General features: G+C 54.9%; 2 protein-coding genes across 2 annotated transcripts; one reads left to right on the top strand and one right to left on the bottom strand.

The window, feature by feature from the left end:
* Window positions 1-874: 874 nt before the first annotated feature.
* Window positions 875-11,165, bottom strand: LOC102568983 (zinc finger protein 135). Its single transcript, XM_019492421.2, has 5 exons — window positions 10,826-11,165; window positions 9,079-9,404; window positions 8,609-8,756; window positions 6,559-6,669; window positions 875-4,550 (listed from the first exon to the last, which is right to left on the bottom strand). The coding sequence occupies exons 3-5, from the start codon at window positions 8,679-8,681 to the stop codon at window positions 2,437-2,439; spliced, it is 2,298 nt and encodes a 765-aa protein (XP_019347966.2). The 5' UTR covers window positions 8,682-8,756; window positions 9,079-9,404; window positions 10,826-11,165; the 3' UTR covers window positions 875-2,436.
* Window positions 11,166-12,357: 1,192 nt separating this feature from the next.
* LOC102567208 (E3 ubiquitin-protein ligase TRIM39) lies at window positions 12,358-24,419 on the top strand. Its single transcript, XM_006260506.4, has 8 exons — window positions 12,358-12,625; window positions 16,431-16,860; window positions 17,938-18,024; window positions 19,368-19,598; window positions 20,077-20,099; window positions 20,357-20,472; window positions 21,005-21,037; window positions 23,329-24,419. The coding sequence occupies exons 1-8, from the start codon at window positions 12,492-12,494 to the stop codon at window positions 23,838-23,840; spliced, it is 1,566 nt and encodes a 521-aa protein (XP_006260568.3). The 5' UTR covers window positions 12,358-12,491; the 3' UTR covers window positions 23,841-24,419.
* Window positions 24,420-27,547: the final 3,128 nt, after the last annotated feature.

Below are 27,547 nucleotides of genomic sequence, written 5' to 3'. Positions count from 1 at the left end.
GAGAGCAGGGAGCAGCAGGGCCGACATTCGGATGGATTTGCTACACGGCCTTTTCTTGTGTCTCTATCTGCAAAACGGACATGACCCAGGACTACCTCATTAGGATGCTGGGAGCAAGGACCAGTGCTGGGGCTGGGTGATGAGTCTTTATATGTAAGCAAAGTGCCCTCTAGCAGGTGCTGCTACTCACTACTGCCTCTTGCCTCAGGTACGCGGGACCCCTCAGGCTGGTCTGGGACTAGCAAAAGGAGAAGGCCTAGAGGGGCTTGTGCTTGAAAGGCAGGCACAAATGGGACTGAGGACAAGGGACCGATGCCAGACCAAGGGACCAGTATTAGATATGGGGGACTGCCTGAGAGAGCCCACCCTGGGCCCATACAGAGTCCCGTGGGGGTCAAGGACCCAGCGGGCAGCTAGGGACTAAAGCCCAAGTGAGAGGGGCCGAAGCCTGAAGGCAGCACCTTCCAAATCTATTGACATCAAGGCATGGCAGGCGACAGAGGAAGCCTGAAAGAGGGCACTGGAGTAGGAGAACGGGCATAAGATGGCCATCCTGTGAGGGGCAGCCTGTTACAGTGCCTGCAAATCCTGAAATAAGTGACTTGCCAAAGTTCACCTGGCAAGTCAGTGGCAGAGCTGGGACTAGACCCTGCATTACAGCATGTCCTCTCTCCTACTCGAGCCATTTTTTCTCTTGGGTCTTTATCAAGCCCGGGGAGAAAGGAAGGCCCAGAGCACCGAGGAAACAGATCCAGGGAGCTGTGGGAAAAGAGAGGACCTGGATCCTGCCCTCTGCCGAGGTCTGCTCAGATCAAACCCAGACGTGTGTATGGGCTGACCCCAATGTCCTCATCCATCATAAGCACCAACCAGGGCAGTTTCATGTAACCTCTTTATTGTCCACGTACAGCTAAGCCAAGACGTGCAAGAGATCCAAGATCAGCTGGAGGGGATGCAGCTGGGCTCGTTGCTGTTCAGTCCTCCCCCTCTCGTGCTGTCCACGGTGTCCAGCATCCGACTTTCATCCTTTCCAGCTGCACCTACCTGCTCTGAAGAGCGAGGAGCCTGCAGGATGTGGGGGCAAAGCTCATGCAGCAGCCTCCGTCCACCCCTGCGACTGCCCAGCTGGGCATGCTGTGCTACACAGACCTCTACTCCCATGCATGTGGCGTCTCCTGCAAGAGGGCTATTTGCCGTAATGCATTACACCTCTGAGACCCACAACCAACAGACAGGGTAAAACTAACCACCCACGGACATGCAGCCGTCTCTGGGGTGGAACGTGGCCACTGCTCAGTCACCACACAGCAACGCTAGGCGCCAAAGCAGAGGCCTGCTCATCCAACTGATGCTGCAGATAGAAGGGGGCCAGGACAGCACCCTCGAAACGTGCCAATAAATGGTGAATGAGGCCATCTTGTCCAGATCCAGGAGCACCAGGCTGGATGACTGGTTCAGCTCCAACTCACGCAGGTCCATCGTCTCACATCCCTGGTCCCCCATCCAAGCTGTGATGGTGAACGACTGCTTAGTTTAGGAGACCTCCTCGTCTTCCAGCACCCAGTGACAGAAAGCTCTCAACTGTGTGTCATGTCTATTCATCCTGGTGGGTCTCCCCTGCCCTTCCTGGCACGGTGGAGGGTGATGATGAGCCCGTTGCTGCTTTGGATCAAGGGAGGCTCAGGTGAGATCCCTACTCCAAAAGGTCCCAGGTTTGATCTCAGGGGCTGCCAAAACACCCCTGCACCAGGAATGATCCATTATAGATTTAAAGAAAATGAAGGTGGGAAGGGACCTCAGGTGGTCGCATCCAGTCCAATCAATCCCCTGCTCAGAGCAGGACCAGCCCCAACTACATCATCCCAGCCAAGGCTTTGTCCAGCCAGGTCTTCACCACCTCCAAGGATGGAGACGCCACCATCTCTCTGGGTAACCTGTCCCAGTGCTTCACCACCCTCCTTGTGAGAACCATCTCACGTACACGACTCTCTCTCTCGGACCCTCTGCCTGGCACCTCTTGAGCACATATTTACATTTTATAGAAGCAGGATGTTGGCTGGCATGCCCCCTACTTTATCTGTGGCAGGTTCAGGCGTTAGGGCTGTGTGGTAGCAGGATTGAGGGTCGTCTTAGATTAGGGGATGGTTTGGATAGGGATGTCCTGCCTCAGGCAGGGGGTGGACTAGATGTAACCTCTGGAGGTCCTGTCGAGCCTGACTTCTCTAGCCAGTCCCAGCCAGGTCTAGCTTTGGCAAATGATTTGAGCAAAGCATCCCACATGAACCATCTCAGTGCGAGCCTGAGCCCGGGGCCACCTGGAAACAAGGATGCTCCCTCCCCTTTGGCGATCAAGGCAACTGCCCTTCCTCCAGGCATGCCACTGAGCACTGCCCAGCGAGAGGATGCTCATTCGGGTGCACCATTCCCAGGACCGTGTCACACGCTGGGCACGGGTGCCTGCTGCATGGCAGACTCCACAGAAAAAGCCTGGGGAGCAGGGACACGGCGGGCATGGAGTTGCTGATGCTTGGTGAGGGTGGAGCGGCGCCCGAAGCGCTTGCCGCAGCGGAGGCAAGGGTACGGCTTCTCGCCGGTGTGGATGCGGAGGTGCTCGGTGAGGTGGGACTGCTTGCGGAAGCTGCGGGCGCAGCAGGGGCAGGGGTAGGGCCTCTCGCCCGTGTGGAAGCCGTAGTGCTTGATGAAGTCGCCCTTGAAGACGAAGAGCTTGTCGCACAGGGCGCAGGGGTACGGCCCGTCCTCCAGGTGCACGCGCCGGTGCACGGCCAGGTAGGAGCGCCGCCGGAACTGCTTCCCGCACAGCCCGCACGCGTACGGCTTCTCCTCCCCGGCGCTTACCCGCTGCCGCCACCACGGCACCCGCGGGCTCCGCAAGCCCTGGGGGCACCGGGGAAGCCTCCTCGCCGCCTCTGCACGCTCGTGCTTGCTCAGGGCCGACCGGAGCCGGAAGCGCTTCTCGCACAGGCTGCAGTGATACGGCCTGTCCCCGCCGGGCACTGCCAGCTCCTCCTTGGTCCCACGGGCCAGAGAACCGTGGCCGTTTCCTTGCATTAGAGGGCACGGCAACTTCCCACCTCCTGGACTGGCCTCGCACTGGACGCCAGGTGTCTGGGTGACAACACTACGGTCACCTGTGCTGGGTGGTGCTGGCCGCCCCTCCCTGCGTGCCCGCTCGTGCCGCAGGGCATATGCCCGCATGCTGAAGCTCCTGTGGCATCGGGCGCGTGGGTAGGGCTCGGCCACGTGGCAAACCCCCCGAGGCTCCTCGCCCGGGGGCTCTGGCGCCGGCTCGGGCACCACCTTGGCATGGGTCTCCTGGTGCTTGTTGAGGGTGGAGCGGCGGCTGAAGCTGCGGGCACACAGGCTGCAAGGGAAGGGCTTCTCGCCCGTGTGCGTGCGCAGGTGGTCGCTGAGATGCGAGCGGCGCCGGAACCAGCTCCCGCACAGGCCGCAGGGGAAGGGTTTGTCCGCGGCGTGAGGCTGGCCCAGCTCCCCGCCGAAGCGCTCGGGGCACAACGGGTGGGCAAGGGGCTTCTCCTCCAGGTGGGCGCGCTCGTGCCGGGCTGCGTACGCCCGCGTGCTGAAGCTCTTGTGGCACCGCCGGCACGGGTAGGCCTTGTCTGCCGAGCGGGTCTGGGGGCAGCGTGGCCGGGGGTCGCCTGGGCCCGTGGGCTGGCCCGCCGTGGCCTCGCGGGGCTGCTCCTTGGCGTGGGTCTCTTGGTGCTTGTTGAGGGTGGAGCGGCGGCCGAAGCGCTTGGCGCACAGGCTGCAGCTGTAGGGCTTCTCACCCGTGTGGGTGCGCAGGTGCTCGGTGAGGTGCGAGCGCCGCCGGAAGGCATTGCCGCAGCGGCCGCAGTGGAAGGGACGCTCCCCGCCGGGCTCCCACCAGGCCTGAGCCGGCTCGGGGCAGCGCTGGTCTGTGGAGCGTGCTCTCCACCCGGCCCCCCGGGACTCGCTGTCCTCGCCGGGCAGAGCCTCCTCCACCACGTGGACTTCAAGGTCCCCGATGGTCTCGGTCTTGTAGACGAAAACACTCGGGTCCTTGTCAGCCCGGCACGGCCCCGCTCCTGCACGGCTCCTCGGGCTGTCAGCAGTGCCCAGCCACGGGCAGGAGCCTTCAGAGCCCAGCGGAGACTCAGGCTCTTCCTTGGAGTCTCTGGGACCCACGCCATAGCCACCGTCCTCAGTTTCCTCCTTCACAGGGCAGCAGGGATCCTGGGGGGAGCTGGTGTTCACCTGTACCTGCCGCCAGAAGCTGCCATCCTGCGGAGGAGAAGAGTCGACAGGCACCTCCATTTCTCCGCGGGGCTTGGTCTGGCACTTGCCGGAAAAAGCAGGCTCATCACCATGAGCTTCTCCAAGGGCAGGACGAGAGGCTGAGTGCACCTGAGCCTCTACACACACAGCACGGCGCTCCAAGCCCTGCAAATTAGGCCGATCCTTTGCCGAGAGATACCGATTCTCATGGACTCGGATTTCAACTTCATGGTCCTCTAGCTTCACCTTTCCGCTCCTGTGAAGGCATTCAGACACTGCAAAAAAGAACGAGCTGTGTCAATACCGAGAAAGAAGAGGAGACATGTCCCCTGCATTTCTTCAGCACGTTTAGTCACATGTACGGCCAAGAAATGCAAGAAACGCTGGGGGCCGACGTGCTTTTGCAATGGGTGAGAAGTTGCTCCGTTATTCCAAAAAGATGCAAGCTACTGTCAAGGTTGTGTTAGGGTTGATGGCAATTTTACAAAGAGTTTCAATTATGGATTTGTTTGGGATGGGGTGGACAGGACTGAGCCTGCCTCAAGCAGGGGCTTGGCCTAGATGTGACCGCTCGGGGTCCCTTCCAGCCCCACTTCTCTAGGGTTTTGTGAGGTTACTACCAGACCGTACAGAAAACCATCCAAAGGCCCATCGCAGCTGTTGAATGGGCAGGACCACTCTACCTTGCCTAGGGCTCAGCTGGTTTCCCTATCTTGCCAAAATTGGGACTCCCAAATTTCTCCTGTTTCACACTGAAAGGGCTCGGAGTCACCCCAGAGCTTTTGCAAAAAAGTGAACCAGGCCCCAGCCCAGAAAAGCCAACAGGGTGGTCAAGGCATCGCCAGGGACACTGAAAACCAGGTGAAAGTCCCGGCGCTTCTGATTCAGACCAGCGTCCCCCACTCCAGGACAGTGCTCTGACCTCCCAGGGACGAGCTATTCAGGCCTCTCATCCCCGTCTCCAGGATTTCAGTTCAGGCCTGAGAAAGTTTCCCTACAAATCTGTAAGCGTGTTCCCGTAACAAGTTCTGGGTTTGGACAAGTTGGCGTTGCCCAACAAAAACCTTTTATTGGAAAGTTCCCCTGAATTGTCATTATTTGGGACGCGTCCTTGCTGGAAAGCTACTAACAGAGCACAAGGAGACCCAGAGGAAGGAGGAAATCCCTAAGGAGGGACTGAGCACGAGGATAACTTGAGAGGGGTAAAGAGCTCCGAGCTTGAGGAATGACAGCTGTTTGCACCGTCGCCGAAGAGGAGATGCAGGGCTCGGGATGGCTCCGCGGTCACAGACACGATAGGAAGTGGGAGGACACTGGCCGTAGCGGGAACATACACGTCTGTGCTCTCAACCACAGATGCTTTGGACTGCAAAGTATGTCCCATGGGACATAGCCTCACCATAAGGCCACATTCATTTTTTTCCTCCTAAAATGAAGCCAGCGCAGTTTGCACAGAAGGTCACTGCCACGCACGTCGAGGGAAACAAGGACAAAAGTGTCTGTGTTTGAGCAAAGTTACAGCTGTAGAGCAGGGCACGAGCGCAACGGCCGCTGTCTTTTCTGGGTTGCAGCAACCAAACACGATGTTTTTATGCAAGCTTGCTGCTTAAAAATTTAAACATTTTTTCTCTCCAAGGGATTTTCAAATTGTTTCCATTCCCTTAGGTTCAAAATGGGCTCATGTTCGGGGCTAGTAGAAAATTTTGCCAAGCCTGTGCCAAGGAATTTCCTTCCTTTGCCAAGGAATTTCCATTTTCATTACCGAAAACTTGGAGCACAATGGAATAAAGACACAAGTTTCCCAGAAACAGCCACATTTCAACAAGCTCATCTTTTCTTCTGAAATATGTTGACCCCTTCTACTTAAATCCTGTGGCATTTCTTCTCAGAGAAGCACAGAAGAACAAGGCTGGAAGTCGTCAGTGCAACCCCCTGCTCAGGCAGGATCACCCCTCTCTGAACTATCCTAGCCACGTGGTTGTGTAACCTGCTCCTACAAACCTCCAAGAAGGGAGGTTTCACTACCTCTCTAGGTACCCGTCGCAGTGCTGGACCACCCTCAGGGTTAGAAAGGTCTCCCTAATATCCAACCTGAATCTCCCTTTTGCAATTTAAAGCCCATTGCTTCTTGTCCTGTCCCGAGTGACATAGAAAATAGTTTATCACCAACTTTATAACCAGCCTTCAGTACCCCCCACCAACAAGTCTTCTTTCTCCAGACTGAACCAGCCCAGTCCTTCCAGCCTCTCCCCCTCTCCACCTGCAGTGATGTCAGGCCCTCACCTGCAGATGCACAATCAAGATCTCTGCCAGCTCGCTCAGCAGCGTCCTCTGCGTAAGGCTTTCCTTTTTCTTCCATCAGCAGCAGGATCTTGGGTTTCGGAGCGTCACAACCTGCACGTTACAAACCAGCAGAGACAATCAGAGCCTGCCACTGCCCATTGTGTCATCCAGCAAAAGGCTGTACAGAAAGTCTCCCGCTCCCTTAGGAGAGATGCTGGTTTTCCACTGCACCATGGGGACCGACTGGATGAGCAGCAGCTCTGCAGGAAAGGACCTGGTGGGGACAGGGGACAAGAAGCTGAATATGAGTTGGCAATGTGCCCTTGTTGCAGCGACTGGCATCCTGGGCTGCATTGGGAGCTGTGTTGCCAGTAAGTCCAGGGAAGTGATTCTTCCCCTCTATTCAGCACTGGGGAGGGCACATCTGGAGTCCTGTGTCCAGCTGTGGGCCCCCCACTATAGAAAGGATGTGGACACGTTGGAGAGAGTCCTGTGGAGGGGAATGAAAATGGTTGGTGGGGCTGGGGGACAGGACTGGTGAGGAAAGACTGAGGGAAATGGGCTGGTTTAGTCTGCAGAAGAGAAGACTGAGGGGGATTGAACAGCAGCCTTCACCTCCCTGCGGGGAGGCAGCGGGGGCAGATGAGCTCAAACTGCTCTCAGAGGGGACAGATGACAGGACAAGGAGCAATGGGCTCAGGCTGCAGCAAGGCAAGCTGAGGTTGGATATTAGGAAAAACTCTGGTGAAGCACTCTGCCCAGAGAGGTGGTGCAGTCTCCATCCCTGGAGGTGTTTAAGACCCAGGTAGACAAAGCCTTGGCTGGGATGATGTAGTTGGGGATGATCCTGCTTGGAGCAGGGGTTGGACTAGGTGTGACTCCTGAGGTCCCTTCCACCCTCCTTGTCTGTGATGTGGTCTGAACATAGGACTGGGGCTCAGGCCCCGCTCTGCACTATTGCCCAGCTCTGACACAGATTCCCCTTTGGCTCCGGGAGTATCACCTAGCCCATTCCCAGCTCTCATAAATACACCACCACAGCACTGACTGTGCTTCCCACTTCCATACTGGCTTTGCTTTAACCGGAACGCAGCAATTGCTGGACTGAATCCAACACTATTTTCAACAGCAACCACTAACAGGCAGCGAGAGGAGCCCAACCTTTATTCTACGTGTGGAAGACCAAGCCTCAAGAAGAGGCCGGAGAAGCACGGGGCACAGATGGTTTCGGGGCAGCCTCCTGCATTCATGATCCCCAAGGTCCCTCCCAGCTCTAGGAGTCTAAGCCTGCAGGGCAAATTTCTTCCTCACTGCCAAAAATTAAAGGGTGGCTTTTGCCCCAGAGCATGAGGGCTTTGATCCGATCCAAACAATTCCTAAACCCTCATTACGGCAAGTCCCAGTGCTCCCATTACCCGCATCCATGACAGGACACGTTTTACTGCTGCTGGCACCGGGGGTCAAACAGCTGCATGACAAGGCAAGCAAAGCTGCACCTTTGTCCACTTTGTGGAGTTCCCAGGTAACATCCCCATCCTGGTGGCAAAAGAGACCAAAAAACCCTGCACCCTGAGCCTGCAGGGACCGCAGCGGGGTACTGCCAACGTTGCAGAGAGCCACGGGGCATTGTGAAGGCATCTGTTTTAGACTGGGATTTTCCTTTTTTTAAAATATGTGCATCACAAAGGATAATGACCGAGGGATACTCACGGCGGTGACCTGGCCCCTTGTCCAAAGACACAAGCGTGCAAGGAGCAGGGGACTGAGGTGCCCAGCATGCTGAGCCCCAAGAGCTCTTACTACCCGTGATAAAAAGCAGGGCTAGAAGGCGCTCTCAGCACAGAGGGGGAACCCCCACCTCCACTTCTACGATTCCCCCAAGGTCCCCCACTGCCAGAGGTGAGAACAGAGCCGGGGTCTCATGAGTCTCGACCCAGTGCCTCGACCCCTATTTAAAAGCCTGGTTTCCAGGGCTGCCGAGCCGAGAGCTGCCGCCAGCAATTCAAGGGGTGGAAACCTCAAGCCACGTCCATCGCGCTCCATCACTTACCCAGCGACACCAGTGTCTCGTAGCTCTCCACCATCACATCCCAGTACAGCTCCCTCTGCCATTCCGCCAGCATCTCCCACTCCCCCCGAGCGAAGGAGACGGAGATGTCCTCGAAGGAGACGGAGATGTCCTCGAACGACACTGGGACCTGAAAGGGCAAGTGTTACGCGCTCACCTTTGCCTCGATGCCTCAAGCCAGCCCAGGCCACAATGGGGCTACCTGCTCTCCACGCCTGCCACCCTGCTGCACCGCCAAAGCGGTCGGTGGTCCGCGGGAGCCTCGCAGCCCATTGGACTGGCGTGGCTGCGACGCACCAGGTTTTGCCTCCGGCGGCAGGCTAGAAAGCACCGTGGACAGCATCGCGTCCAGCCACCTTGGACTCTGCAGCCCCAATGAGCAGGTGCCTGTTTGCAGCTGGGTGGACTGCAGGCAGCTTTTGGCACGAGCCCAGAAAAGAGCTCAAACTCACCCCTCTCGAGCCGTGGCAGTCTGCTACCGCTCGCCTGCCACGCAGCCAGCCAGGGCAAATCTCCTTTGAGAACTGCCTTTAGGAAATGCTTCGTCTTGTAGTCTGGTCAATCCTGTGAGTGCTTTTAGGAGTGGCTGACAGTCCTCACCATCCGGCCCTGGTCTGTCTCGCTGTCCAACACTACCTCCCTCTCTCTAGTACGTCCCTGGCTGACTCCATCCGTTGTCTCTTGCCTTGGACTGTACAGCAGGGGCCATCGTTTTGTTCTGTGTCTGTACAGCGCCTTGTACACCGGGATCTGGATCCATGGCTGGGGCTTCTGGGCGCTGCAGTAATGCAAACAAATACCCATCGTTCCTCCTGTTCAGACAGTAACTTAATATCTGCCAAGCTTTATAACCCTCAGAGCTGTCAGTGCATTTCTTTTTCAAAAGGAAATAACCCCAGGAACGACTTCCATCGCTCACCCAGCTTTGACGGGAGGTATTAAGGAGGGGGAAACCCCCCCTGCAGAAATTGTTAGGAGCTATTAAATTGAATTTCCCTGGAAAAAAGCTGAAAAAGTGTTGTATAGCACTGAAAGTAGTGCTGCTATTGGCAGCGGGAGTGCTGTGCCCTGCTGCAGTGCTTTGCGAGGTGCGGGCTGGTTCAGTGGGTGACAAAGGGCAACAGAGAAATGCTCTCTCAAACTTCACATGGCATGCTGGGTATCGGGACAGGTATTTGATCAGGATGACCCCTATCAACTAACCCGTTATCCAATTCATCACCAAAAGGCAAGCGAGCATGCGTGTCCTCCCGTGACAGCCTGCGCAGAAACTGCACGGGTTTCTAGATAGGAGAGTAATGGATTGCTGCAGGATGCAGTTTGCAAACCTCTGCCGGCGTGCGTCGGCTAGGCTGCACACATTTCACATGCAGTAGGACGGAGTACGGCTCTCCCTGAAACACGCCTGCTGCCCTCCACGATCCCGGTCCTCACCAGCGCGGGGGGAAAGCTGTGGAGCCTGTCTCCTGTTCCTCAGCCAGGTGATTGTCAGCAGTTGTAAAATCAGAGAGCGCAAAGCATTGCTTTTCTGCCAGGCCAGTCAAGGCCTATCGACGTGCCCTGCGGCACTTTGGTACGCCCATACCCTGGTTGCTAAACCTTCCCACCCTGCATCTTGAGCGGGGTAATTACAAGGTCCAGCTTTCTACTTCTGCCTTTTGGAAAATGGCTGTTCCCAGGTGGACTCTGAGCACTGGGCAGGGGAGGTTAGAGCATGGAGGGATCCCTCCCTCCAGCTCCCAGGGCTTTAACTGGTCAGGTTGATCCCGTACTCTGCATGCAGGGAAAACCCACTGAGGTCAATGGGGGTTTTGCCTGAGGGAAGACTCCAGAGTCGGGTGCACGCAGCATGTCGGAAACATGCTTTGCATGCACAAAAGCAGGGCTGCCCACGCGTCTCAGAGCTTTGCTGGTCCCACATTGCCATTTCTAAAATATTCTTCCCTCCTATTAAAAAGCTTCTGCTCCGTCTCTGCATTGCACAGAGGCTGGCAGCGATTGTGCAGTTTCTTCGCAGGCGTTTAGCAAGGATGTTGTGCCTGGAACGCATCCAGCTCTGCAGCACTGACGCCGCCGGCCACAGCCGAGAGGAGTCCCGCTGCCCCCTCCGTTATTTCCGTGCTGAAATATCATCACCCAAGAGTAAGGGCGGATGGTAAAGAGCTGGCACTCTGCAAAGCCCAGACTTCAGTCTCTTACCTGCAAGGCAGAATCCTTCGCAGGCATCTTGCTCCCTCCCTTCCCAGCAGCCACGGGCTCACGGAGCCACCCTGCAGCAGCTTCAGGGCCCCTGCTTCATCAAAGGTAAAGATGCATCATCTGGGGTCTTCTGCACCTGAGAGCATCAGCAAGGTCTCAGACTCAGGGGGAAGGTTTGCAGGAGGAAATCTTCTCTCCGACAGGAAACGGGCCACACTGCAGCTCCCATTGGCTAACGGGGAGGCAGGCGGAGCAGCTGAGAGCTGCCTGATGCTAGCGGCAGCTGCTGAGTGCTTCGCTTAGGCTCCCTGGGCGAGGGCAGCCAGCCCCTCCGCAGACTTGGGGGTGAAGTTGCAAAGCACAGTACGTGTCCCCTGAAGGCCCATCCAACCCCACAACGCTGTGCTTTTTATTGCTTGCACTCGATTCGCCTTTAGTCATAATCTGCACTGCACCGGCGCAGGTCAGGCTCTTTGAGAAGTTGGCCCCTCCAGAGGTCACGTCCAGTCCAACCCCTGCTGAAGGCAGGATCAGCCCTGTCCAAACCATGGATGACAGGAAAGGAACAGCAGACCTCATCTGGTGGAGAGGGGTCTGGCATAGACTTTTTCAGGAGTAGAGGAGGGCAGGGAGTGGGGGTATGGGTATAGGGGTGCTTGCGCGGTGCGAACTGTGTAATGGGTTTTCAGCGTGCTTTGAGCTGCCAAGTGACCCGCAAGGGTCACTTGGCAGAGTGTTGGAGGTGGAGTTGTATATATATATATATATATATATATATATATATATAAAAATATTTTTGCAAAAGAAAATAAACCCATCAGCTACTGCTAAGCGCTCTGTCTGTATTCCACAGGTAATAAGACGCCTCTTCCCTCTTAAATGACCTCATGTTGTTGCATAGCTAGTGTCTGTCTTTCAGCTGCCCTTTACTTGGCTTGTAGCTGCTTCTGCTCGCTTATCTTTGCTGCACAGGGTTACTGCCCCCTTCCATGTGTTTAGGTGTCTCTTTTCATTTAAAAAATCATCACTTTATCTGCTTTAGCTCGGACTGCTTCTGCCCCAGACCTTGTCTGCCATCTCTCCTAGCCATACGGTGGGTGTAATCAAAGATATTAATACCACCTCACCCCACCCTGTGATGCTCGTGCCATGCCTGGGACCGGGAGAGAAGCACCACCATTACTGCCCTGCCTTTTATGTGGGGGAAACTGAGGCACAGGGACATGAAAGAACCCATTTCTGTCTCTGTAGCTTCCCACAGGGCCCCGTCACCACGCCATCCCACACCGCTGTCCCTGGTTGTGACGAGGGAGAGCTGTGAAACTCTGCTCGCCCTGCTGCATTACATATACTACACAATGAACTGGTTGATCGTGCAATAAAGTTCGACCGGCCACGCTTGCCGAGTAATTATCACAGGATAAAAATGGCTCTCCAGCTATAAAAAGAACCAACCAGCTATAAAGTGCTCGAAAAGGTGTAATAACTCTACAGCTTGTTTCTATCCAGCATTCACCAGACGGTGTAGCAGGGCTGTGAGGTATCCAGACGGCTTTTCCCGTAGGGCCGCTGTCAGAGTGGGTGGAAGCATCTGTCCAGCTTGAAGCCTCCAGCAAAGACCAGCAGCTGGTGTGAAACCGTGGGCGGCTTCTCTCAGCTGAAGCCAATGAACACTAGAGCCCCAGGGCCTCCAAGGCTGTCTAGCCCTTGTCCGGAGGAGCAGGAAGCCAAGCTGGTTTATCCCAGTTTACCCCGCATGGAGCTCTGGGCCCGGGGCGCAGGAACTGCAGGCCTACCTGGGTGAGTAACGGCAGCAGGCACGTCTGAGCCCTTTGGAAGTGGAAAGGGGTGCACCCTGGGGCACACCTGTCCCAGGAGCTCGTGGGTCTGTGCTGGTCCAGGTGGGACGGAGCTCGGTAGTCCAACAGGATGCAGGACCCTCCTTACCATCCCCTCATGGACGTAGCTACCGCTCCTGGCTCTCCCAAGCCCTGGGGTAGTGAGCTGGGGAGAGCCCCTCCATCCCACGAGATGCTCACACCTGTAAGGCATGTGCAGCCCCGACCCCCACCCCAGTGCATGCCTGTACAAAGCTGGACCCCTGAGAGGGGTCACCCCCCACTCTGCTCCCTCCACTCACTTTAGTTATAGGCAGTAGTTTCATTTGCAGACCTGGACCCCAAGCCTTGCTGAAGGCAGGGGCAGAGGGATACAGCCCCCCCTTGTCTCCCCAGGGCCTTCAAGGGCAGGCAGAGTATAAATCCTCAGCTGTCCTCTTCGTTCAAGGACGGAGGGCTGCTGCAAGGACTCTTGACCTTGTCCTTCCCGTCTCCCCCTCCACTTAGCCTCCCTCCTACAGCATCCCAGGGACATGTGCAAGCAGCAGGCGAGGGACGCCTTGCTCCTGGAGGGGTGGGGGAAGAAGCCAGCTGCTGGACACGGTAGCAAAGAAGATGAAAGCTCCTCCCTTGCTGCCCTCTGCACCTGCTTTCCTTGGCCCTTCCTCACTGCCCAGGGGGCAGAGGGTGCCCGTGCCCAGGTCCGAACACTGCTCAGAAGGGGAAGATGTGGATTCAAACCCCCTCTGGCTATTGGGGGGGCTTGAACCTGTGTCTCCCACTCCCTGCACAGGTGCCCTAACCACGAGGCAGTTGTCTGGGGAGGTGAGGCACCTGCTTGTGTTGAACAGGCATTAGCGGTGTTTTTCCTGCAGCTCAAGCCTGGGGGGGACTTGGGCAGAACTGAGAGACTTCCCAGGGGTGGGTCATGCTGCCGACAGGGTATAAGCGGAGGCAGACGGCTAGGCGGAGCTCTTATGAGTTTGCTCATGTGGCCACACGAGAGAAGCACGAGGAACACAACCATCCTGGCAGCCCCTGGTGAACTTTTAGTATTGGGCCTCCCTTCGCCAGAGATAATGATGACGATAATAATATAATAAAAATTACCATTTTCAGGCCCCATTTCAGTCCAGGTCTCAGGCAGCCTCCTGGTTCACCCATGCCTGTGTCCGGCCCTGCATCCCAGGGTGGCTGGTTGTTGCTCAGGGCGCATTAGGACGGCATGTAGTGATGCAGACCCCAAAGGCTGCCAAGGGGCCTTTTAGCGGTGGATTAGGATGCGGCCCTTTGGGCGAGGGTGCACGATCCGTTCAAGTGAGTGAACAGGGGCAGGGATGTACCAGGGAGCAGCTTGGGTGTTCGTGCACCAGCCACACGCGCAACAGCAAGGGAAAACTGAACCAGTGTCATTGAGCCCTGTTGCATCCAGGGGTAGCTGTCCCCCGTTTGTTTTCACCTGCCGCAGTGTAATTATGGACGCGGGAACGACTACCTGGCAGCAGCTGCTCTGCACTAAATCCCTGTCCCCACTAACTCGCTTCAGTTTGCTTGTCTGTACCCCTGGGCTCTCTGCCTCTCAGTCTGGGAGAGCAGGGGAGCTTTGCTCTGGCATGCAGGGGTGTTTGGGGAACAAAATCTCCGACAGCGCTCCAGTGTTGTGGGACTGGGCTTGCTAGGCAGTCAGGAAAGGGCTGGCTGCCCCCTTCTTTGCGCTGTTTGGTTGGGAATTAAAACTATTTTAATTGTAGATAGTGTTTGCTAGAGCCTGAAACCCACTGGAGCAGGTGGTTTCGGTGGAGAAGCTCTTGGTTCAGGCCGTGCTGGTGCTATCATCTTCTGAGCAGAGCCAAGAGGTCTCAAGTGCGCTGAGAGCTTGATTCCCCTGCGTGCTCCGCGCACACATGGCAAGGGCAGTCCAGGCAGCAGCGGAGGCAACCGAAGGCTGGTATTTTGCAGGCAGCACCTGGGGCACAGAGGGGTGCCAGCATCCATCCCAAGGGGTGTCAGCAGCTCTGGGGCACGTACCAGACTGGCTGTAGACTAGCCATGGCAGCACCGATCTCACCAAAGGGGTGAGCACCTGGGCTTCACCTGCACTGAACTGAGCGAGCTCCAGATGCAGCCACAGGGATGACTGCAGTGACCGCAGGACTGATGTGATTTGCCCAGCAACCATAACTGGGTCTCTCTGGGCCCGTTTCACCCTGCCCCAGCGCACTGCTGGAACAGAGGCCTCCGACTCCTCCGTCCCGTCCCTCCGGTTCCTGCTCCAGCACTTGCGACCATGCTCAGTGCTGTAGCCTGGCTTCCTCTCTGCTCCACTAACCAGTTCTCATCCCCAACAGCTATCGCTAGACCCTGTCCCAGTGCTCCCGTCTCTTCACATGGGGTGGACTGGACATGGGGAGAGAGTTTTTTGTGACCAAAACTGTCCATTTGTGAGACATAAATGTGCTAGATTTTGATAGTTTTGACCCATTTGACATTTTCAGGGGATTCAGCTGGTCAGCCCAGCCCAGAGCACCTCACAGGGGGAGCAACCTGGGTGGGTGGCTACAGTTAACTTGGTTGTGGAGTGCTCAGTATGGAGAAGACGCATCTACATATGCAGTAAATGCTGTTTGGCTTTACCACACAATACATTTACTACTTGCATCTGCAGGTAGTAAATTTACTGCACACTAGACTAATTTAATGTGCAGCAAGTGCCTGCATGTGTAGACAGTGAAGCTTTACTGCATAGTAGATTAGTCTACTCCACAGTAAAGCATCTTGTCTAGACGCAGCCAAAAAGTCTGTAACTGCAGCAGCAGAAGCTTCCTTCTAGCAATCGGTGCCCACTCCTGGTCCCTCCTGAGCTGTGTGTGGGAAGAGCAGCTCATAACGCAGGCGCGGTGGGAATGCATGTAGCCTGGAGAAGTTGATGATAAGCTTCATAGTCTCCCTGCTCCCCCAGAATATAGATAAGGAAAGGTGCCACATAAATGAATGCAAAAGCATAACAGTATCGGGCTTTGTACACCACACCTGTTGTGGCCTCGACTTCCTGAGGCCATAGCTCTGATGGGAAGAGACAAAGCAGGGATTCAGAGGCAGCATCCCCCACCCTGCCTACAAGAGGCACGGGCTGTGCGCCAACCAGAGCTAAAAGCCAGCCTGCTTTAATGACAGACGGAAAAGGCAAAGAGCCAGGACGCAGGCTGTTGCAAGGGCCAAGGCTGAGAGCCTGTAGCCAAGAGGCAAGCTACAGGAGTCTGGAGATGGGCCAGCAAATCCAAGATGCTGGGCTGGAGCAGAGCAGGGGCTGTAACAGGGACCGGGGCTGAGACAAGGTTTGTAAGCCGGCAGCATGTCCTGCACATCTGGGCTCAAAGCAGGTCTGACTGCGGCGCTCCCTGGCACAGGTCTGAAGGTGTAAGCATGTCCCTACACCCCTATAGGCAACAGATAAAGGCATTTAGGCACCTGGGATGGGTGAGGGGCCTGAATATCTTTGAGGATCAGGAGCTGAGTGCCTAAATCACACTTAAAACTAGGACTAAGGCACCTAATCCACTTGGACTCTTCTGCAGATTGTACGGCAGGCCCTTTGTGGGTTTACCAGCGGCTGACGGGCTGGTGTTTCCTGCCCAAAGCACCAGCGCTGAAGGTGGGGAATGACTCACTGTGTCAGCAGTGCATTGTGCAGGAGGAGGGCGTTGCAGGCTGCTGGCAATCCCCTGCCTGAGCACTCGAAAGTGAAACTCTCTGTTTCCCTTTCCCAGAAGATCAGCCATGGCTCAGGTTGTTCTGAGCCTGAGCGAGAGTCTCCAGGATGAAGCCACCTGCCCCATTTGCCTGGAGTTTTTCAGGGACCCCGTGATCACAGACTGTAGCCACAACTTCTGCCGGGAGTGCTTTACTCAGCACTGCAGGGAGTCGGCGGGGAACATCTCCTGTCCGCAGTGCAGGAAGAAAATCCAGCAGAAAAACTTGCGGCCTAACAGGCAGCTGGCCAACATGGTAGAAATCGCCATGAAGCTCAGCCTGGAAGCGGCCAGGAGAGCAAGAGAGATCGTGTGCGAGAAGCACAAGGAGCCTTTGAAGCTCTTCTGTGAATCTGACCAGAGTCCCATCTGCTTGGTGTGCAGGGAGTCCGAGGAGCACAGGGCTCACGCCGCCGTCCCCATAGAGGAGGCTGCCCAACACTACAAGGTAGGAAACCCCCAGGCGCCCTTGAATCCTAGGGGAGCAGGATCAGACCCTGGAGCTGGAAAGCTTGGCTGTGGGGCCAGTGCTGTCCCTCCACCCCATCAGCCTGCAAGCAGGTGCAGACAGTCTGCCGCTGAGGAACCAGAGGAGGGGCCGGGAATGCAGCCCCTTGAAGGAGGGAAGGGGATGGGTCTTGTCCGTAAGCCCCTGGCCGGGGGGAGGACGGTGGCATGGAGTGTGGGGCCATGGAGCATGCAGTGAGGGGAGGCTTGCAGGGTGCAGGGAGGGTGTAAAGAGTAAGGGGTGGGGGGGTCCTACAATCCTTACCCAGGGGAATGGGGACTGGAGGGCCCGGGGTAGACAGTGCACACAGCGCCAACAGCATGGGGCAGAGAATGGGGTCCCTGGCATGGGAAGAGGGGGAGCTCATGGAGCCACCGACAGGAGAAACTATGGACTGTGGGATGGTGGGAAAGGAGAAATGGGTGAGCTGAGGATGTGCTGGGGCCCTGGCATGGGAGGGGATACAAAACCGGGGGGGAATGGGGGGTGCACATGAAACCACTGGTGTATGGAAACCTGGCAGAGGAGGAAGGGGGCACGCAGAGCCCCTGGCACACGGGGGATTGCAAAGGGTCCTTTCTGATGGGAAGAAGGCCAACAGCAATGTGGCACAGGGGTGGTGGGGGATGCATGCAGCCTCGGCATGGGGAAGAGCTGGGGACCCTGGCAGGGGGGAAAGAGTGTGGGCATGGGGGAAGGAGGGGGAGAGAGCATCTTGGGCAGAGGGGCGACTGGGGGTCCCTCGAAGGAAGTCGTCTTCCCAGGATGAGGTGCAGCACATGGCATCATCTGTCTTGCTGGGGTGGAACTGGGCTGGGAGCTGGAAGCCTGGAGCACACTCAAGAGGCTATAACAGAAAGGCGGGAGGAATGCAACCATCCCGGGTGTGCTGGCTGCTGCTCAGCGTGTATTAGGGTGGCGTGTAGGATGGCCACTTCTGTCCCTGCACCCCATCACCCTGCAAGCAGGTGCAGACAGAAGAGGACACCCAGATCTAAGCCCCACGTTCCTTTGCAGGAGAAGCTTCAGAACAGCTTGCGTTTCTTGCAGCAGGAGAGGAAAGAGTTCAACCCCAAAGGAGATGAGAAAAGCAATGAAATGCTGGTAACGGTCTCCCCGTCTGTCCATGTGTGTGTCTTCTGATACAGGGCTGATCACCACAGTTCCTGAGGGCCTGCTGGTTGTTCACATCCCACTGGGCTGATCCCCGGTGCTGGCGGCCCGTGCGTAGCCTCAGCTGCATTGCTATGAGAGGGGCAAGCTCTGCACTTAGCTGCGGCGTGAGCAGACGACGCAGACTGTGCCCACGTATGAGAAATGTGCACCTCTGTCTGGGCCGGCAGGGCTGGCGGGACTATCCATCACGAGTTTTGTTACCTACCCGTTCTAGCTTTAGGAGCAGGCTGTTCCCCAGTGGGTCCCCAGCTTCTCTGAAGAAGCCGGTTATTCCCCTTTTTCCCCTCTTCTCCCACTGCCTCGGGCTCCCTTTCCAATCCCCCTCTATAGCTGCCATCAGTGCTAGATCAGGCCCCTCGTTTCCCACTCCCCGGCCCCTCTCGCCCACACAAACCCACTTTCCATCCCTGCTGCTGCTTCTTGCCTCTCAGAATTTCAATCCAACCTCAAGCCTGCTCATCCTCAGGGCCTTCGGCCTCCGCATTAATACCAAGCTCAGCCTTTAGCCTCCACCACCCCTCACCTCTCACTTGATTTTTCACCCCTGTATCGAGTGCCTTTGCACCAGAATGGCTGCTCACTCGACATTGCCTTCTCAGACAGATCAGATGAAAGTTTTGTAAGTCCTGTGTGTGATCATTGTGCTCAGCGAGCGGTCGTCAACCGCTCCATGTCTGCTTGGGAGGAGGTACCAACTGAGGTCCCCCAAGCACCTATCCAGGGTCTGGCATTGCTTAGCATCTTCATGAATGATTTGGAAGATGAGATTGAGTGCATCCTTAGGAAATTTGCAGGTGACGCCACGATGGGTGGAGTTGCAGACACGGAGGACAGGGCTAGGATACAGATTGACCTGGAAAAAACGGAGAAATAGTCCACAACCAATCAAGTGAAATTCAGCAAGGACGAGTGCAAAGTCCTGCACTTGGGATGACTTTTTAAAAATTTAATTCAAGTGCCAATTCAGTCCCCAATTCAAAGGAGCAAAGCTCATTAACAGTGTCTACAAAAATCCAGGGTTCATATAACTTCAAATAGACCAGTATCTTGCATCCTAGGAGCTCAGATGCTCCCCATATCCAGACAGGAACTACATGCAAGTCCCAGGCCCAGAGTCCTGGGAGTCTGGATGCCCCCAGTCACACTTGATCTTGGCCAAAAAAAATTGCATGCACAAATAGAGGCCGGGGAATATTCTCATGTGCAAAAATCCACGAGAAGCAAAGCAGCTCCTCCAGTATTTTACTAACCCCTAGCCCTGTTCCCGGCAGAGACAGGTGGAGTCCGAGAGGCAGGACGTTTTGTCCGAATTTGAGCAGTTGCACCAGTTTCTGAGCGAGCAGCAGTGCCTCCTCCTGTCGCAGCTGGAAGTGATAGAAAACGAGGTTTTAAAGAGGCAGAATGAGTACGTCACCAGGGTTTCGGAGAAGAAGTCCCTCCTTGCCATGCTGGTCACCGAGGTGGAGAAGAAGTGTGGCCAGCCTGCGACGGAGTTCCTCCAGGTGAGGCTGTGTTATATGTTCCCGCTCCCCGCGCAGGATGGAAAGGGCGTGCCGTACCTTTCCTTCCTACCCGGTACCACAGAATTACTGATTGCTACACTGAAATGTGGATGCCAGTCTGTGGCATGTATGTCAGCTGAGGCAGTAGTTCTTCCTCTGCGGTGGAGAGCAGTGGCCCACGGGGATACGTTCTGGAGCTCCAGAAACTACCTCCTGCCCAGTGCATGAATTCCCGTGTCTGTCTGCTGGGAGCCGGTCCGCTGACCTTGCAGCAAGGCCCACGGAGGCAGACCCTCTCCCAGCCCAGAATCGGGGCCTGAGTCCCCCTGGGTAATGCCCCCAGAGCAGAGCTGTGTGAACGCAGAGTGACCCGGAGCAGGGAAGGCTCTGGGCTGCGATCCCCAGGTGCACCCAAGGGACTTGCAGGCCAGTCCCCTTCTTGTGACACACGCTGAGCTCTGCTTTCCTTCCCTTGCAGGATGTTGGCAGCACCCTGAGCAGGTACGTCCTTGGTCCAGCCTCCCATCTCATTCCCGCTCGGAAGCAGTGTTGAAGCCCCAGTCTCCCAGCGTGCATCAGTGAAGCGGGGGAAGTGGGTTTGCACTGCGGGTGTTTATTTGACTTGCTTGTTCTCTGGAGGTGGGGACTAGGCTCAGAGCATCCTAGCCAGTGGGCCTGCTTCGTGGGCAGGCGGGGAGTTTGGGGTTAGACGGCTGTGCACCTGGGTGCGCTCAGCATGTCTCCGTGTGTCTCCCTAGGTGCGAGGGTGCGAAGGCTCCCACCCCAGAGCCCGTTCCCCCTGAGCTGGAGAAGAAAGTCGTCGGCTTCTCTGAAAATCGCATCCTGGTCACGGGCCTGCTGGCTACCTTCAAAGGTCAGACAAAGCGATGCTCGGTGTGCCACCTCCATCCCTGAGAGCCTGTGTGTCTCCCTCCCTCCCCAGTCTCTGGCTTCTGGTGCTCCACGTGCTCTTGTTCATCTCACCCCCTGATCACTAAAGCCCCCATGGCTGTCACTGGTCCCCAGGTTTCCAGCTCTGCCATCACAACCGTTCTTCAGGTCCCAAGTCTCTTCCCAGTACTTCCCCCACCGGAGCGCTCTGCTTCCACTCCGTCATGCTTTTGGCACCTTTGAGCCACCAGCCCCATAAAGGACCCTGGCAAAGGTTGTGTCGGCTGTCGATGGACGAGCAGAAGGAGGGATGCTCAGTCTGGGGTGAGGCTGTGACTGCACAGAGCAGGCTGCTGGGAGGGTGGAGCAGTGCGGGATAGGCACAAAAGATTGTCCCAGATGTTGTCTTCTCTCCACCCTGGCTAAAAACTCACTGTCACACTGAACAGAAGCAATATTATCCTGGGGACGGGCAGACGGGAGGTCTCATCCCTGTCTTTCTTTTCTTCCCATAGAGAATCTGCGAGCCGCGATGGATAAAGAAAGAGGTAAATGTCTGTAGCTGAAGGACACAAGTAAGAGGCAGGCGCTTTCCTAAGAGGAAGGTGGAAATGTCTTCTGTCTTTGTGGCAGAGAGGGGGCTGTGCCACAGCCTCTGCCCCCAGGCTTAGATACAGGAGCACTCAGATCATGGGATTTGTTTGGATTTGTTATAATACTGCAGGCCTGGCACTGCCCTGTGTCAGTGCAAAAGGGCTCTCTCTTCCCATCTAACACGCAGCATCTGAGAAGAAACCCAGCAGTATTTGCCCCAAAGCTGCCCTGCCCCCCTGCAGAACTTCTCTCCCATGGCTTTGGGAGCCAAGTGCTTGAACACATGTGCAGGCCTTACGGCATTTCTTGCAGGTGTAATGGCATTGAACTGGGGCCCCAAAGCAGGGTGAATATCCTCACATGGGCAATGCTTAGGTTGGGATGATCAAAATCTGAACTGGATGCAAAGAGCCCAGGGAGGGAGAGAGACACTGCCAGGGTGTTTGGCCCTCCCTCTGCTCTGGGGGAAGAAGCACCTGAACCCAAACAGAGGTTTTCCCCCTTTGGCCTCCACCAGCTGTATGAATCCCTTTAGGGGTGTCGCAGGATGTGGGTTCAGTTTTGTGACCAAGTTAGTGGTTGCTGGATTGAAGGGCTGGGGCTGAGGACAACCGAGTGTCATGAAGCATGTGAAATGAGGGCAAGTGAAATAAAGGGAAAAGGGGCTTTACGTGGTGGCAGTCATGACCGGACAGGACCACTTTGGGGCTAGCTGTGAGCTTTGTTGAGACTAACTCTAAGGGCCAAATCCTATTCTCTACCTCGGTGATTCTCAACCGGGGATGCACAAGATCCTTTGGAGGGTGATGTGCAATATTAGCACCGTTAGGTGTGTAAACACCTGCACAATTCACACAATAAACCCAGAGATTTCCAATGGGAATCCAGAGCGTCACGAGCACTCTGCCCTGCTGCGGGCTTGCTGGGCTCTTTGCAGCAGAATCGCTCTAGCATTTTTCCATTGTCAAGAAATGAGTGAAAGCAAAGAGCTGGCATTTTTTCAAGGCTGGGGTTGGGGGGTCTTGAGTCTGACAAGGTTGGGGACCATTGCTCTACCTAGGAGTGCCTCAATAGACTTAGGCACCTTTATATGATCCTCACCCACCTACTCAAATCCCTCAAAAAACATGAACTTCCCTACTGTGCTGACACACCACCAGAGCCCTAAAACTTAGTCGTTCCAAGCAAGCTCACCTGCTTTGTGTGTGCACTGTTTTTCAGAGACTTGGGCAGGGTGGATACTCCACATCAGCCCTTCATGGGCACACCAGGATCTGGCCCTCATTATTTTACCACCTGTGACTCCTCAGCATTTACTTTGGCCTCAGAAAACTTCTGCAAACAACAATCCTATTTACACACAGAGTTTCTCTTTTAAGGAAAAAAACCCCACTGCCTAGATTAGCTATTTATCCTTTCTGAGAGCTGCGGTGAGGGTCCACCTACCCTGTACAGCCCAGGTAGAAAGGAGTCTTAGCACAGTTACAACTTGATGGTGGTCTTGCAGCGCCCTCAGATTCAAGTGTTTGGAGCCAGAGGTTTGGTTAAGTCCCTTTACTGTGACAGCAAACAGCCCCGAAATTCAGATCTAGGCTGGGATTTTGCACAGCTTCTTCCACAATCCACCCAAGAGAGCCAAGTATGTCTCTAATTACAGAAACCTCTGTCCTCAGTGGTCTCGAGCGTAGTACCATTTGCCGAGCTCTCACTAGCACAGCTTTTGTCATTCTGGGAATTGGTCCGTGATTCTGTATGGAGAAGCACGTTGCTACGGCCAATTCCCATCATGACAAAAGCTGAGCTAACTAAGGAACTCGCTGCATCCTGCATCCCATTCAGCAACACGTCAGTGTTGCAGAGGAAATCGAAGATCAGGCCAGCATACATCTGGGCCCCCTCGCTTAGCTGTTACAGGGTAATCAGAAGAATAACAAGGGATCTGGAAATGTTCTGGCATGCTCTCCTGCAAGGCTACGGGTATTTGCATTAGTGGGGGGAAATCCCACGTCTGTGGAAATCGACTGTAAAACTGCTGTTGATCTTAGTGAGGCTAGGATTTCAGCCAAATCTTATTCCCGACTCAGCTCCAGGGAGAGTCTCTCCTGATCTTTGCTGAGATGATGAATATACCTTCTTCCTTACCCCTACCCCCCCGAAATCTGGAGGAAGATGAATTGGCGGTGTGCTTCTTGGAGACCTTAACATTGTGTTTTCTCTCCTTCCCTCTCTGTGCGTCCATCCTTAGCCAACGTCACTCTAGACCCAGACACAGCATATCCCTTCCTTGCGCTGTCGGAGGATGGGAAAAGCATGAGGCTCGGACAGAAGCAGTCGGACATCCCTGACAACCCCAAGAGGTTCACTTCCAGCCCCAGCGTCCTGGGCACCGAGGGATTCGCAGCAGGGAGGCACTATTGGGAGGTGGAGGTAGGCGACGGGAACTCCTGGGCTGTGGGGGTTGCCACCGAGTCCGTGAAGAGGAAAGGGCAGCAAGATCTTATAACAGGAGGGGTCTGGGCCCTGCGGCGTGGCTGGAACGATCAGTACACAGCTCTCACTTTCCCCCCAACCTTGGTCTTGCTGGAGGAGAAGCCCAGGATGATCAGAGTCCACTTGGACTACGAAGAGGGGCAGGTGACCTTCTACAACGCAGAGAACATGGTGCAAATCTACCAATTCACTGCCACTTTCCACGAGAAAATCTTCCCTTACTTTTGGCTCTGGTCGCCCAACTCCCAGCTCCGGCTGCGTCCCTAAAGGGTATCACTGTTCTCAGAGCATCTTGCAGAAGTAGTCCTGGACGCTTCATCGGAGCCAGAGAGACGGGGTCTATAGGATTGCACACTCGGGGATGCTCTGCATCTGTTTCACAACAAACCACACAAACTCCCTGCCTACCCCTGGATCATCCCCACCCAGTGCTGCGAAGCCCCTCGAGAGCGCTCCATACTCCACGTTTGAATGGGTAAGGGGAGGGCATCATAGCACTCTGCAGGGGCACAGGAAGGAGGAAAAGCCACCTGAGACACAGGTGGCTTCAGTAAAAGAAGCATGGGAGGAAGTTTGGGGCATAAATACTGAATAGGAACGCCATTCTGAGAGGAGCCTGGTGGCTCGAAGACCTGGGGTTTGGTTGCTGGCTTGAATCGTGACTTGAATTAAGATTGTTCATCTCTGGGGCAGCCGATGCGGCATCTTTCCTAGACCCCAAATTCGTAGCAATTTTGACCGCCCTCTCCTTCCTTGTTTGTGCTTTCCTACTGGCTTGAAGCAGTAACCAATAGTAAACGGTGTTCATAGGCTGGTTTCTTCCTCAAAAGCTTTTGAGCAAATCAAGCTAAGTGTTCCTGTGTCCTTGCAATGACATGGGTCTGCGACATCCGCCAAGGGGTTGGGCGCCAGTCGGTGCAGCTGTGATGCATCGAGATTTCCGTATGGGTATTTCATGTTAAAGTACCATCTAGCGGCAGGTATGGGGAAGGTCCCCGGGAACCTTGCAGGCTCTGGCTTCCTGCTCCAGAAATTTGGATTTTACCATCGGAAATTCTGCTGCCGTCCTCCTCCGTTTCGGTGCTAAGACAAGCTTTTAATTTCAGCTGGAAAGCAAACGCCTGTTTCTCTAGCCTCTCATCCCTCTGCTCCTGGGATCTAGGGGCTGTCACCAGGGAGCATTTTGGTGGAAAGCCCTTGGCAGAGCGATGGCAGCATATCAATGCCCCTGGGAGACTGAGTCAGACCTGCAGGGAACGGCCACCAACCCAACATTAGCAGCTCTGGCAAATCCTGGTCACTTGGGAGAAGTCTCTTATTCCAGATGCATTCACAGACCACTTCCACGCCTCTTCCTGCAGCCATGTGAAACCGGTCCCAGGCAAGCTGCCATCGCAGGAGGAAACGGCCCATCCTAAAGCTTTGGCTTGGGGGATGCTGTCCCTGTGTAGCACCTTCCTTTTCACCTTTTAAAGACACGCATGCGTGTTCATGTGATAACGGTACTGGAAGGGGGGGAAAGGAATTATCAAGAAGGGAGGGAATTGAACCCAGATGTTGTGACAGTTCAGGGAGGAGGCTGAGAAATGCACAAATGCATTTTCCTCTCTTGGAGGCCTGCACATGTCTCGCATGAGCAGGGAGGCTACAGAGCCGCACACAGCACCTCTGCCAGGGACCGCGCTTCCTTTCCGCTCGGCAGCTCTTCTCGCAGGCAGGTGAAAGCGTGCCGCAGCACGCCGCTGTGCAAGGATGCTCGGTGGACTGCTCGTTCTGATGGCTAACGAGAGAGAACAAGTAAACCAGACCTGGGGGTGCGGGGGGAACTACAAAAAATAAACCAGAGCGGTGAGCTGCAGGCGCCTGGTGACTCTCGCCAACTGGAAGATGCTAAAGAGCCAATGAGTTAAATATGATCTGCAAAGGGGGGGAAATGAGCTTTTGGCTTTTTTTCCCCTTTGGATGCATAAGAAAGCCATGGAACATTATTTTCACAATAGAGGACTGCATTACTAGTAGGGTTACTATGAGACAAAAGCCTGAAAACTGAGCAGCTGAGAGGGGAAGAAAGGCTTAATCAGACTATTTGGATTCTTTTGGGGTTTCTCTGTTAGCCCCAAGCTTTGCTTTTTGCATGTTGCTGCTTTTCTTTTAGCTGTTCATTGCTGATAGATAAGTGGTGTCACATGAAAGCAATAGCCGGGCTCCCCTTGTCCACGCGTACACAATGCATGGATTAGGGATCATGAGCTGCTCTCTGGCTCAGCCAGAACGGCCTCAAATCATACTCTAAGTCAGTGTCTGTGGTGCGGGTACCACCAGTGGTACACGTTGGCAGATTTATTAGAATTATATGACAAAAAATTAATGGTTGTACTTCAGGCCAAGCTGAAAAAATTGCTGGTGGTACTTAATGCTGTATCATTTTAAACTGCAGTTTGGGAACCACTTCTCCAAGGAGGTTTCTGCCCGGGGTTGGGATAGTGTCCCAAGGGACATTTGGAGCGTGGTCAAGATTGCTGAGCCTCCCTTGGCACAGGGGCCATCTATCCATTACCCTCCAACCTTGTATATTGGGATCGCAGCTCTGCATGATAAAGAAGTGTTACTTAGCGCCTGTTTAAGTCAAACACCTGGAAAACAATAGGGAGAAAAAGGTTTAGGGATGAATGATTCACCCACCTCAATCATAACCTTTCAAATGCAAACTGAAGAAACCCCTGCCAGGTGCTTATTCTAGTTCTCTAGGAATACAAGGCTAACTAACCCCAGCATTTCTTCGGTTAAAAAAAACATCTAGAAAAACAAAATAAGAGATAAATTTAAGGTCTAATCCTACACTAAGGTGACTTTTTGGCTGAATGGAGCCCCATTGAACCCCAGTGCGGAAGAGTCCCAAGAGTGCCGCCCCATTGCTTTCCATTCATGTTCGCACTGATCCTTTCATCTACAGCAACGGTTCCCAAACTCTGACGGGTTGCGCACCACCAGTTTAAAATGATACAACCTTACGTGCCACTAGCACATTTTTCAGTTCAACCTTAAGTACCGCCAGGAAAGTTTTGTCATATAAAGTAGTTGTAATAAATCAGTGAATGCGTACACTGACAGGTTGTGGTGGTACGCGTACCGCTGATCTACAGCATTACTGGAGCCGAGGGGTCGGAGCAGCATTTCCCAATCCCACGGTCCTAACCAGTGGAATACACAAGGGGCCGTGTCATTGAGGGTGTGATTGGTGTCTTTGTGTAATTGCTGTCAGTTGTGTGATTGCTGTCTTCTAACACTCAAGACCTATCTGCAGCATTGACCTAAACATCCCGCTCAGTGACACAAGGATGTGCAGTGGTCTTTCTCTACACTGTGCACACACACGTACACACACAACATTGGTAATGAAACCCGTGACGCTCCCCGCCGCGGCCGCCTGGAACTGACATTTTGTGCAACGCCTTTTTATTTTGAGCTATCAGCCACCTTTTACCAAAGCCTTCACACAAAAGCGGTGCCGCATCCAAAGCAGACGACCCTCGTTGATCTTGCAAAGCTCTCACTTGGATCAGAAATGACAGGAAGGATGTGGAAGGGAGGGAAGGGTGGGGATCATGGGTTGGGGGGTGGTTGGCTTTGTCATCAGTATGTGTGATTTGTGAAATAAAGTACATCTTTTCCATCCCCAAATCGGGGTATAAACTTTTCTTCTGTCGTGTATAGTGATAATGTAATGGTTTGGGGCTTGTGTTGGGCACCAATAGGGCCAGGAAGGAATTCTTCTCCCTATTACAGGATTCTGGTTTTCTTTTGTTTCGTCTTCCTCTGATGCGCTGGGTGCGGGTCACAGCTACGGCTGGCGATGCTGACTGGCCCCTATATAGGAAGCCCAGATGCTCCTAGATGGAAGGTCCTGAATGCTCATCCTCTCGGGGGCCGCGCCAATCTCCAAATCTGGGGTCAGGAAATAAGTTTTCCTCGAG

The sequence above is a fragment of the Alligator mississippiensis genome, chromosome 5 (genome assembly GCF_030867095.1).
Source record: "Alligator mississippiensis isolate rAllMis1 chromosome 5, rAllMis1, whole genome shotgun sequence".
NCBI classification, from domain to species: domain Eukaryota; kingdom Metazoa; phylum Chordata; order Crocodylia; family Alligatoridae; genus Alligator; species Alligator mississippiensis.
This window is presented reverse-complemented; position numbering and strand designations above follow the sequence as displayed.